A 14,120-nucleotide genomic window follows, 5' to 3' on the forward strand; every position below is an offset into this window, starting at 1 on the left:
TATGTATACATAACACGCACATGCATTTATTTGTATGGCACACAGTACATCTTAACATGCCCGCAAAGGTGTACGCATATCCACTTCAGATTGTAACAAACTGAAAAAGAAAAAAAAAAAAAAAAAAAAAGTGTCCAAAAGTTATGCATAATTTTGTATGGCCTTATTTTTGTTTACCCGTAGGTTTTACATAAATTGTACTTCAGCATATGGGCACAAAAAATTATCCCGTGCTTGTACGCAAAGGTATGTTATAGTATGTGTAAAAAAATTGCTTATATGGGCGGTCACCTTTTAAGTGAATATATTATCCGCATATGTTAAGTCACATGGGATAACCTCCTTTGAAATTATTTTTTCACCCGCAAAAGTGAGGTTTTGGAAATGAGCTTTTGCTTTTTCTTTTTTTTTTTTACTATTTTTCCAAGTTATAAAGAAGTGTAGATATATTGCGTAAATCCGCGCCTTTTTCGCAAATTTTATCACGACGAAATATTTTTTTCTTTTTATCATACATAAGAAGATATGTATTAGTAAACGCGATTTGTTTCTCGCTCTCCCGTAAAACCTGTACAGGGCCGTAAATCCTTTGCAACAGTTGGAAAAGAGCAACAGAACAATTTTTTAGCAGTCGCAAAGAGGCAGCAAAAGGTTATGCGTGTTGTACTGCATATATATTGTGTATGCGAATTCCTGGTGAAGAGAAAATTATGTGGATTATATAATAGGAATTTACGTGGGCCCACATCACACCTTGATTGTAAAATATGTGCAGTGAAACAATGGTAAGGATTAAATTCTGTTCGTGTACGCCTCGTGCAGAGGACTCTGTAGCGCATATTTAAAGGAATTTTACTTCGCCATTTAGCAAAATGGGGAGGAAAAAAAAAATAAAAGGAAAGGAACGAAAAACAAAGCAACCGTAAATATATGGCCAAACTTTTCAACCAATTAAATTGTTTTTTTTTTATGCAAATACCATGGCAACTATGGACATTTACTGTCTTCAGTGAAATATCATTTTTTCCTAGGTTTATTAATAACCATTTTGCGAAAGTAAGAAAAAAAAAGGAAAGTTCACCATTCGCAGCAACCCCACGGCGAAGCACGCACATGAAAAATTAATGCGTACATTTGTTTTTTCTTTTTATTTTGTCACTCCTCCTTCCGTATGCGGCGTACTCACAGAAAAACCATACCGTTCTTTTTTTTGGGGAAGGGAGGGGTAGTTTTTTTTTCGCAAATAAGCAAAAGGAAAAGGTCGCAAAAAAAGTGAAAAAAAGGCATATCACGGAGCATTGTAGGTGAAAAATAAAATTAAAAAAATATAAGCACATCTGAACTTCTAAGATCTGAAGGTACACAGTGGCAAAGTGAAATTCCCACTTTTTAAAATAGCAAAAAATAAAAAATCATGACAAAAGGAGCCTAATACACAAAAGTTTGCCATACATTTATAGTGCATACCTTCCATTTTTGTGTACTTCGTTTTGTTCCCACCTGTGTTTTTGCTCTTTTGACCTTTTTCCATTTGAATGAAATATAAGCGAAGGGAAAAAATAAGTGTGCTAGCGATTATGCGTTTGTGGCCGCTCTAAATTTTAAATCATGTTCTTCCCTCTTTTGAAAAAATAGGGGGAGGTTATTATTCTCTAAATATATTTTATCTAAAAGGAATTTTCCGTAGAAGGGATGAATAAGAGGGTTTATGCTCGATCTAATGTTAAAAATGAACGTTTTCCTTCTCTTTCCCCCTTCCGAATGGAAGGCGCGAAAGAACAATAGGAATGAAATAGAACATCGCACATATATTGTGTACACATATGAGTTTATAAATTATTATTTTTCAGAAAAACTAAAGAAAAAGAGAGACCTGTAAGCATAATTTTTTTCTTTTCACAAAAACACACCTAGCGATATTAATGTACATCGTCCTAATGTGAGCACGTACTCCATGTGCTGCATCCGCAAATATAAAATACATCATCTGAATCAATGTTTTGCTAAATTCTGCGTACATTCCTGAATCCCCCTTCCACTGAACAAATGAAATGTGCATTTTTCTTCAATTTATATATCTGAATTACATTGAATCAGGCACATTTCTGCGGCAGAATTCTCTGAAAAATTTTAGCTTTTCCCGCGGCACCACGGAAATTTGTGTGTTCTGTTTTTATAATTGCTTTGATTTTTTCCTTATTTTTCTTTGTTTTATCGCTTAAAAATTTGCTGTGCATCACAAATGTATTTATTCAATGAAAAAAAAAGAAAAAGGTTAAAGAAAAAATAGGAAAATGTGCAATGGGATTTATGTCACGGCATAAGGTAAATCAATATATCTTCGTACTGAATAACCGATTCCGTTACAAAAAAAAAAATTTCAATGTTTTTAGTGAAAACGCACATACAGATTTTCCTTTATTTTTTTTATTTTTTTATTTTCATAACTTTATATTTCCCTCGCAATGGAAAGAATAAGAATGACCAAAGCCTTTTATGCAAAAAAACGATTGTTTTCTTTTGTACATTTTTTTTTTCCAAAAAAAAGGGCTATTTCTTTTTTAAAATAGTTTCCAGAATTTTGATAAAAATTAAATTTACTTTATATGGGCAGAATGCACATTCGAAAGGGCTAATATAAATTACCCCCCTGAACAAATGTGCATTATACCTATCGCCGAAATGGCTATAGTTTATATTCGTTTAACACATTCCCTTCTTTTCCTTTTTTTAACTGTTTTTTTCACTAAATTTGTTTAAGTGCTCATTTATTTCATTAGCCATTGTGTAAATGCAAAAATTTGCGCCCCAATTTATGGAAGTACCTCAAGTATGGTTAGCGCATTTTGTGTCATTTTACGTAAAAAAATGTATGTGCAGTAAAATTGTATTTCCACTTTTGGAAATTAAATACATTTGCATGTGTAAAACAAAAAAAGGATTTCAAAATTGGCCTTTTACGCTTAAATAAATTTCCCCTCTCCCTTTAAAAATTAAATAAATCCATAAAAATACTTATTTCACCTGGATTTGCTAAACTATATGGCATGTGCAAGGGAAAGCCAAAGGCCAAATGGCTAAGGTTAAATTAAAAGGGTGAACGCCCATTTGTAAAGTTCATATGGTAAAGGACGATTGGTAAAATGGCCAAAGGGCAAGGGTCAGAAGTCAAAAGTTGCAAATCGTAGTGGAAAGTCGAAATTAGCAAATCGATAGTTGCAAATTGAGTATTGCAAAGTGAAAGTCCCAAATGGAAAATCCCCTTCGTGTGACATAAAAAAAGAAACGCTTTGTAAAAAAAAGGAAAACAAAGAAAAAAGTACAAAGGTGAATCATGGCAAAGTAATTACACATATGCTTACACATGCATAAATGCGTACTTAGGAATAATGGGAAGAAATGTTTCTTATATATGGGGAAAAAAAAAATAAAATGTTTATGCATGCACGTAGCACATTTTACCGTTAAGCGAAATAGCCAAAATTGTACAAATTATTTATGTATAGCTAGTTTTTTTTTTTTTTTTTTTTTTTTTTTATTTGGCTATTTCATAAACAGCCATGCAAGAAACTCGTTTTTAAAGCCATGCTGATTACACTGGGGGAAAATAAAACATTTTTATGGAAAATAAATAAATAAGGGTTATTGTGCATCTCATATGGCTTAGCGAAGTTGTTAATTTTCCCAGCATTTTGCAAGATTTTATTGTTTTGTCATTATATCTTATTTTTGTTTTTCAATTTTACATATATATGAGTGTTTATAAGAATATGTACATATTTTCATATGCAAGCATATACATTTGTGCGTAACCTCTAAGTGCATAATGGAGTTCGTGGAATTTGCATACTAGCACATGTTCCATAAGTGTAAAAGTATTGATCTTCGTAGTTCCATTTGTGTGATTAGTTAAAATTTGAAAATTTAAAAATTTCATGCACAAGGTTATTTCCTTTCTTATGTTTTCCTGTTTTATTTAAAAAATATATATATTTTTTTTTTCATGAGTGCATTCAGTTTTATTTGACTTTTATTTTTACATGCCTGGATGAGAATTTTTTGCAGGTTGCAAATGAAAGAAACCACACCTGAATTTTTCATGTATTTCCTTTTTCTTCAATATTTATTTGTGGCAGTTGCGATTTTATATTTACACCAGAAGTTTATTCTTTTGATTGCTTTTTGGATGTTATATTGCATACGTATGCTGTGCATATGCACCTTTTTTAATATTTACATATACTCGCATGCACACATATTAATTTTTACGTTTATGAAGGTGCACCTGTGTCGACCTGTGGATATGGCTACATGCACATGTGGCTACTTTTGCGTGTGGCTATATGTACATATACTAACTTATGCATATGATAACCCGTACATTTCTTATGTGTCGGTGCCCCTATAATAAGCTGCACATGTATGAGCTCTTGCGTAATTTAGCCAGCATACATATTAGCGCATTTTCCTTTTGGCTACTAAGTGCATCGACCTCCATACGTATTTTTTTGCGCCCATATTGCCTTCTATATATATTGACGTGCACTTATATTTTCTGGTGCGTATTTTTCCGAGCACATACACTAGCTTGTTCGTACGTATGTTGACACCAAGGTACATGAACTTGTGCATGTATGCATTTTTACATGCGTGCTTTGGTATATATACGCATACGTGAATACACATCATGTATGATACCCTGTAAGAAGTGGTTCATGTATGTGCCAAGAAATAGAAGTTTACGAGGCTTTAAAACGCCTCCTTTCAGCTCATGTTAAGGTGCATGCGCCGATTTAAAGCCAGAGTGCGCATCTTTTATGTATGTGTATAAATTTTTTCCCTTTTTTGTTCACGCTATGGTTCCGTTTTGGTTTACCTTTTCGCTACTTTCATCTTTCCCACCTTGTTTTGTTTTACTTTTTTAAAGGTTCATGTTCGATAGGTGTTTTATTTGTGTACATCTTAATTTTTTCTTGTTTTTTTTCATTCATTAAGCATTTTGTGAGTTTTTTTTGAAAAATTCTGCAGATTGCCTATGATATTTGCAAATATATTTTTTTTATGGTTAACACCAATAAATGTTTTTTTTTTCCCATCTGGGTTGTTTTTGCCTGTTGTTTGTTGTGCTTATCAACAGAGAACATATTGTTTACCCACCATACATGCAATTTTGTGCCAAACATGAATGCATTCCCAGAGTTTAATGAAAAATGAGTTCATAATTGCCCCCATGAACTGGAGTTTATGTAGAGAGAGAGGAACATTTATATGACATGGTGTAAGTGCATTTGTTACGTAGCCTTAATTTTTTCTCTTAATTTGTTAGCGAAGTGCTTTGCCATTTGTTAACGAACTGTTGTGAGAACTCGTCGACGATTTGCCTTTCCACTTTGTTGCCGAATTGGGCTTCCACATTGTTGACGAATTGCGTTTCGAATTTTTTCATAAGTGCTTCACAGAATTGTTCGGGAAAAATTTCACGAACCCCACCACGTTTTTTCCCCCCCTACAATTTTGCTTATTTAACGATAATGTGGTGACGCAACCCTGTTTTTCATAGTTATTACTTTTTAATTTTTGGTGTTTGGTGGAACAGTGAACATATTTACAAATGCACGTAAGCGTTGGTGGTGCGTTCATCCTGTATGTTCCATATATTTTTTGCACTTTCCATCAGCATGTTTCATAATCGTCTTCAGATAATGTGTATGTAAGATCTTTTGTTTTCCATGCAAGAGTTTACACTGGAAATGGTATCCATCACGGTGTCGCAACGTTTGGTATCGTTTTGTATTATTTCCTCCTATTTCACTTTCTTTCGCACGCTTACTCCTATATGAGCGTCCCTTTTGTATGTTTACATATGAGGATCGCTTTGTAGGAGTGCTTACGTGTTGGCATCATTTCGTGTTCTTGCGCCATTTTGCTCTCTGTTTAACCCATTAGTTTTGTTACTGACTTATGCGTTTTCTTTTTAACCATTTCGCTTTCTTTCGCATCATTTGACATTACTCCAAATGATTTTGTATTTTTGTCGATCCACTTAGTATCGTTTCGATCCAGTTCATGTCATTTTTAACCATTTCGAGGTATACTTACACCATTTGCCATTTTTTCGAAATATTCCCGGCCATTTCACAATTTTCGTAAAATTTTATTCTTTTTAGGGTCATGCACTTTTTAGAATAATTTTATAGCTTTTCGAATTTTTGCATTTACGACCACGTGCCTTATCGCCCGCGTATTACACAATGTACTCCCTCCAAGGTGCATCTTGCAAACGGGTACATAAAAATGTGCTCTAGTGAGAATACGCATATGAATACGTGTACGCATGAATAATATGTATGTATGCAACGTGTATATGTTCGTACGTGCGTATACCAATGTGCATGCATATTTCCCCTTGTGCTTATTTTTTTTCCTTATATTTTGAATTCCCCCTAAATTCCCCACATGCAAGTTATATTATGTGTGTGTATATAGAAAAGGGAGTTGTGAAAAAATGAAAAAAGAAAAGAGTGTGTAAAAATGTACACATCAATTGTATGCATCTATCGTCCCTGTACACACACACATTCGTATAATCGTATGCATACGTGTATTCAAGTATAACTCTAAAGGCGAAAACCTGCGAGAGCGCAATTAAATATGTGAACGAATGTATGCATGTATCCCTGCATTAACGTACGAATGTGCATGCTTGTTGCAGTTGTTAAGCACGCTTTTACAACTGTGCAAATGCTCTAATGCGGAAATTTGTTCGTACGCTCCTGAGCACACATATGCCACAGGTGTATACGTGCTTATTTGTACGTGCATGCGTGTGGGGGCCGTTTCACTCCCCAGAGAAAGTGCATTTGCTAGTAATTCCTCCAGAGCTCCATTTGCATTATTTGCGTTATTTGCATTACTTTGGTTATTATATTATTACATGCATGCTACGAAGCCGTTTGCACTTTTTCCCACAAAATACCCTACGCAATTGAGAACGCGTCTGGGATAGGGTAAAATTGAAAAAGGGGAGGGGACTACTAATGCACATTTTTAGATAAAAAAAAAAGGAAAAAGGAAGAAAAGTTTTTATATCAATGAAACAACTGAATAAATTACTTTTTTTTTAATGGTAAGTTACATTTTTAAAAAAAATAAAGGAACAAAAGAGGCGAATATTAGTAAAGCATGCACAAATTGGCTGTTCATATTACTAGACCTGCACGCATGCAGTAGAAAAATTTATTCTTTTCATTTTTGTTTCCTTTTCCTTATATATTTTACTTTGTCAATTTTTATTTTCCCTAATAATACATGCTCCATTTTTACGTTTTTTATTTTTGCACGCTACCCCGCCTTCTGAGCCTTATTTTTTATTTTATTTCTTTTGGCACAAGATGTATTTGTTTTTTTGTAATTTTGTAATATTCATATAGTTATTTGTTATTCATTTGTATTTTTTTACTTTTTTTTTAATTTCCCCCTTATTTTCAATTTCTGACCTAATTCTTTTCCTCTCCCCTACTTGCTCTTTTTTTTTTTTTTTTCACCCTGCCCCGAATACCCCACCTAATTAATTATTGCACAGCTTTGGGTCGAAAAAATGAACGGCACTTATTACGATACAAAAGATAACAACTCGAATGACAACGTGAATGACGATTTTTTGAACTACCCGAATTTTAAAAAATTCATTGACAGTAATAATAATAATAGTGAACATGAAAATTTCGAGGAGTCCAGAAAGTACATACACAGGGAGATAACGAAAACGCTTAATGCGAATTCGGTGAAGGCATGCAGAAATGTGGATGAGCGGAATTTGGCAGGAAATACGTCTAATGAATTTTGCTTAAGAAGTATGGAAAATAAGAGTAACAAGAAGGACTTTTCGTATAGTGGTAAAAATGACTCGGAAATCAAGGGAAGTAGGAGCCTAAAGAACTTTGGGCATTTCAGTAATAGTAGTACTAGCGCTAGGAGGAGCAACGAGGGGAGTACCTTTAGCGGCCAAACAGGGCAGAGCAGTTTTTGTCACCCAAACAGCTCCAGCGGAATGAACAATTTGGGCAATGCAAGCAATCTAGGAAGCATGAACAGTCACCATGCAGGAAATGTAAAAGGAAATTTCGACACAGGATCCCCTCGATCATCGCAATTTTTTCATATAACCTCTTCGAACGAGTTAAGTGACAGGAACAACCATCATTACCGTCCTATTAGCTATTTGAAGGAAGGAGAAATGAACAATGAGAATATGGATCGAATAAACGAAGCATTATTATTAAAAGAGAAGAAAAATTTATTAAAGCATGAATTTTTTTTCTCGCAACCAAGATGTAACACCCCTCTCGAACAGGGAGATAACAGAACCGCTCTAAATTTAGATAATTCTATGTGTGAAAATGGGCATAAGTTAGGTTATGCGAGAAGTAGCAGTATGAATAACCATGCGTGCGATTTAGTAAGGAGCAATGGAATCATGGAGGACGCTAAATTTAATACTTTCACCTCCAACGAATTTGGCACCATGAGAAGGGAACCTCCCGGTTTGGTTCCTATCAAGGAGGAGGATATAAGAAAGAAGAAAACAAAGAAAAAGGAAAGGGACAGAGAAAAAATGAAGGACAGCGAAAAGTCGGAAGATGACGATGCAAAAGCAAGCGAAAAAAAGAAGGCAAAAAATGGGGAGCCTGAAAAGATAAGAAAAAAGGAACATCAAAACATTGCACATTTTATTAAGCAGCAAATTTTGGAAAATGCGAAAATGGAAATGGGTACGTTTGGCGATCATTTCAAGGGTAGTGAAATTTTCCCCAACTCACATGTCAACGGTGTTGGGGTTCCCCTTGACAGTAACAACGCCAAAATGAACATGAGCAATATAGTTGGCGGCATGCACAATGGCAACCACCCGCACAGATACGAAGTAAAAAACCACATGCTGGGTTTCCAAGGAAGAATGAGCGAAAAAAAGGACGTGAATAACTTTGTCGGATTGGAGAGCGATCCAAACAAGTTCAAAAAGTACAATCACCTGAAAGACAACTTTCACCTAAATAACAACCAGAGGCAATTCTACCCAAAAGTGGACCACAGAAAAAATAACTCAGAACTTTTCCTAACCACCGATGTTAATGAGAAGGTGTATGCAAATAATATAATGTATGATGATTATTTTACCATTGAAAATATGGAAACGTGTGAAGAAAAAAAAGAGTTTTTTAAGAATCAGGGATATAGCAATAAAATGAACAAAGAAAGCTCCTTATCATTTCGCATGCATCCAAATTTTGATAGGAAGGAATTAATAACACACAAAAAAAAAAATTTTCATTTTGCTGGAAATAGAGATTTAAGTACCAGCACGAACCATGTGAAGAGCGACTATTACAATGAAAGTAGTATGAACGAGTTTTCCGTCGATGAGTTTTCTAGTCAGTATATTTTTTCCCCGAAGGACTATCTGGGTAACAACTTGAATGGCGAAGTTATAGGCATGGATGGGCATATGGAGAAAATGGAATACGCTTCTTCCCTTTTAGGGGGAAGGGTAGGAGACCAATATTCTGCACACGGCTCGAGGTTACCAAACGGTGTCATTGTTGCACCGTCCCTAATGTACGACAATTGCAATGAGCATGCGGGTCGCCATAAAAACAGGAGTGCCGTTACGCATGCGGATTTTGCAAGTACTTCATTGAACGGAAATGTGCGAAGCTCCACGGTGCATACCGATAACAACGGGCAGGAGGGAGAAAAACAAACAATGAGTAACTTGGTGAATGCATTTACGCTGAAAAGAGATGAAAATTATTATCAAAATAGGAGGGAGATGATGCACCTAAATGAGATGAGCAAAACGAACAGCGTTAGCATCACAGATGTGGGAAGCGTTGTTTTTAACTCGAACAACTGTAGCGTAAGTAATGGGGACGGCAGGAGCATGAACAATAACAGTTATGTCAGTAGTAGCATTTTCCCTGGTGAAGCCGCCCAGGGTTCTAATTCAAGCATGTTCAGAACGTACGATATGGTTTCTCCAAAGGGTGGCATCCCTAACGGTAGCAATTACCAGCAGAGTGAGAATAACGGGATCGAAAATGGGATTGATAACCGAATCGATAATGGAATGGAAAACGAGAATGAAGAGTCTGTGATAAAATTATTCTTCGGAAACCTGGCCCCGATCACCACGGAAAAGGATATGCATAACCTCTTCAGCAATTTTGGCAAATGCGACTCTTTGATCATATTAAAAGATAGGAGGAGCAAATCCAGGGGTTCAGGATTCGTCACCTTTTACAATATGCAGGAAGCAGTGAACGCTATCAAAAGTTTAAATAATAAAATAATTCTGTCCGGGGCTCACAAACCACTGGAAGTTCGATTCCCTGAGAATAAGGAAGAGAAAAAAGTGAGGACGAAACTGTTAAATGCGGCAAAATGGAAAGGGAAGAAAATTGCCCCCAGTGGATGTTTGCCTATAAGTACAGAAGATATATTAAATCAGAACAGTTTACATATGAATAATGGCCCAGGGGGGAATCAACACGTGCCTTTTCTAAACCAGATGGAGACACGCTCGTACTTTTTAACAGAAAATGAGGGCGCTTTGTATGACATTAAGGAAAGCGTCATGTTTGGTTCCACGGGTGAGGGTATGCTGGAGCGCGCGAAGGAGAACCATTATGCCTGTTCGGAAGACTTTTCCGAAGTGAGAAAAGCAGCTAGCGAAACAACCAACGATACGGTTATCACGGACTATGTGAATAGAGTAGAAGAAGGCAGCAACATTTGCAGTAGTAGCCAACACAATTCGTACAAAAGGGGGCAGGATAATCTACCCGATAATATGAACAATATGAGTTTGTCCAAGCAGAGGAAAGAGTACAGTAAGTTTTTGCCCAAATTTTTATTGGATAATAACTCCCATGGGAATTTAGCCTCCAATTCCTTTCAATCGCTTGATGAAGCTTTTGGTAGCATCCGAAAATTTTACTTTGATGCGGATATGGAGGAGGTAAGCGTGGGTTCGAATGGATTTGCGGGAGCGTTAGAGGTGAATGGAGGGTTGGATCGCAAGGTTGTTCACGAAATAGTGCATGAGAAGATGCCTGCCCTGAGGAGTGAATCGAGCACCGTGGGGGAGGACACCGTGTATCGTCATGATAGCATCGATTCTGTGAGGAGTTTCCGCAAGGGGGACATCCAAAATGGGAATGTTACGAAGGCGAGTAATTTCAGCGCAAACGGCTTCCCCTCAGGCAATTTTCCTCCTAACAGTTTTAACTCTAGTGGGCAAGTCATGGACGAGGGGGACGAGGCCCATTCGTACTTCTCCAGCTTTTGCCACGGTTTCCCCCTGCAGAGTAAGATAATGGACGAACCAAACAACACGTTTTTCTCCTACCTGAATAAGGAAAAAAGTTTGGAGAGTCATAACATGGGAGAGGAAGAAGTCTACCAGCACAAGATCGACTTCTGTAAGAAGGGAGGACAATTCCCTGGAATGAACGAGTTGGACGAAATAAACCACTTTCGGCAGTTGACTGAATTGGAAGAGGTGAGTGAAGCATATGAACGAGGAAAGAGCGAAAATGACATGCGTAATCTGTTGTTGCGGGGAGTGGAAGAAATGGCAGAGGTAGGAAAGGAGGAGAATCTGCTAAGTGACATTTATGAAGGGAACAAAGACATGAACTCTCCCCCCACGGATGATGATGGGTACAGTAACATGAACGTACATTATCTGGGGTTCGATTTGTCCCGCCTGATACAGATAAATGAAGACATACTGTTGCCCCAGGGGGAGGATATGAAGAAAAACGACAGTAACAGCAATAGCAACAATAGCAACAGCAATTTCAATGTGGATTCCACAAGCCACGAAGTGGTGGAAGTCAGCCATCTAAATAGGAAGGAAATAATGGCAAGTGATTTTTACCAACACGGGAGGAGCAGTAGTAATGATGGTAGCGACAAGTGCAAACTGAACGTTGGGCATGAGCTTGGAACCATGGATCTACTAAATGCTGACCTGTTTGGTAATAAAAAATTTGACCTAAATGATAACTTAAGCGATGAAATGTTAGGAAATTTAATAAGCCTTTATGCGCAAAATAAATCCTCCATGATTACTTCTCACATGTTTAGTTACTTGAACAATGTCCTGGGTGAGATAAATAGCGCCCTGGAGATTTTTAACAAGTTCAGTGTAAAGACGTCGGTGAAGAATGTATCAGAGGAGGAGGAAGAGGACAGTCCTCCTGAGTGACGAAGTGTACAGCTGCGTAGCGACTGATGAGGAGTCCCTGATTTACACCCCACGAATCATTTTTTTCTCTTTTTACTCCAAGATGGGTATTATAAGTAAACTGATATATACACATAGCATACCACGTGTGTACGTGTTGGTGTGTGCCACAACGCATGGGCGATGATAGGCAAGATGAAGAGGAAGAGGAAGACGATGACGGTGACGCTGGAAGTTCCTGGGACAAACCCACACATCTGCATTATATCCCTCTTTCGCGCCTCCTCTTTCATTTTCTCATGATGGGAATGGTACTTTGTCATGGCCAAACAGCACGCATGCACGAAATGCGTGTTCTGATTTTGCAAAAAAATAAGTAGCCAAAATTAACTCATGAATTGTACTCACATTCAAAAGTACACATAAAAGCACACGCCATGTATACAAAGGTACCATATGAGTAATTTAAAAAAAATAAAAATAAATGATGACACCTAGTTGTTAAGCATATGGGGATGATTCTACAAGTGCAGGACTTTTCACGAAGAAATTGATCAGAACTTCGGTTCTCAAGATATGCGCGATAAATGGAAGAATGCAACAAAAAAATAACATTCTTTTATAGCACACTTTAGTGGAAAGTGTAATTTTTTCTTCTATTTTTCTTCACCTGTGTGCGATTCCCACTCCTCACAGTGGAACGCATTTATGCACCAAGCCAATTTTCAGAAATATCCCTTTACACGTTTTTTTGTTTTATATTTGTTTATCACCATCTGCATGTAAACACGTGCATACGATGGAGATGCTTATGCATTAGCACAACTGATGCAGTCTTCCCTTGATGACGTTACTGCTGAAGGTCAATGTATTTCAGCGAATGGAACGCACGGGGGAGTAACAGAAAAGAGGAGGAAAAAAGGAGAGCATGGCAGCATACGACAGCAGAACGATAGGGAGACGGGTGACACGAGCTCCTTATATAATACTAAAGGGATGTAATTCCACAGCTTTCTTTTTTATCCTCTCAGACTGTTTACACCTATAGGCATGCGTGTACACACACATAAATAGCACACTTAATGCTTGCCTTATGTGCAAAGGCAGAAAAAACATGCCTTTTCAGTTAAATGAGAGAAAAAAAAAGAACAAAAAAATAAGCAAATTCGATATTAAACAATAAGGGAAGTTTCTTCTCATTTGATAACAACAAATTATGAGACTGACAAATTTGTTTTATTGATTACATAAATTATGATGTACTCTCTTCATCGATCATTTTTTTATTTTTTTCTATTTTTTGTTTACTCCTTATTTTATTTTTTTTTTTCATTTTAGCCAATTCTTTGCCCTGTAAAAGTGTGCCTAATTAGAGCGCACTGGGATGTCATTTTATGTTTTTTTCTGTTATTCAATCAGTTATTTAATTTTGCTTTTTTTACTTTTTGGGCTTTTTTTTCAGCTATTTTTTTCCTTAATTTTACCCCAAACTTGTAATATAAAATTGTTAAAATATGCAATGTTTCATTTGGGTGTAAAGGAGATCGGCCACGGCGGGAAGCATAATCGCATGCATGCACTGCGTGTACCATATTTAGCCATGGGTGTTTAAATCGGGGCTGTTCTCACATGCACAGAATGTACGTGTGGATGCGGGGTTAGTCTGTTAATTTGTAAATTTGAAATAGGGGAAAGGTCTCCATGATGTTTTTTGAAAGGTGTGCAGAAAAGTTTTTTCTTTTTTTCTTTGGGGGGGAGGTTTTAGGGTTCAGATGCATCGAATGTGAGTCAAAATGGAAGCAAACATAAACATAAACGGTTTTAAGAAAAAAAAAAAAAAAAATTAAAAAAAAGTCAAACGGAATAAAAA

The 14,120-nt window shown here is 36.5% G+C and overlaps 1 protein-coding gene across 1 annotated transcript; it reads left to right on the forward strand.

Annotated features, from left to right (window-relative positions):
• Positions 1-7,597: 7,597 nt before the first annotated feature.
• On the forward strand, positions 7,598-12,271 carry PCOAH_00027280 (Uncharacterized protein; the record flags this gene model as incomplete). Its single annotated transcript, XM_020059533.1, has 1 exon — positions 7,598-12,271. One exon carries the CDS (start codon positions 7,598-7,600, stop codon positions 12,269-12,271), a length of 4,674 nt encoding a protein of 1,557 aa, XP_019914757.1.
• Between the last annotated feature and the right edge of the window lie 1,849 nt (positions 12,272-14,120).

Source organism: Plasmodium coatneyi, chromosome 9 (genome assembly GCF_001680005.1).
Source record: "Plasmodium coatneyi strain Hackeri chromosome 9, complete sequence".
In the NCBI taxonomy this organism is placed as follows: domain Eukaryota; phylum Apicomplexa; class Aconoidasida; order Haemosporida; family Plasmodiidae; genus Plasmodium; species Plasmodium coatneyi.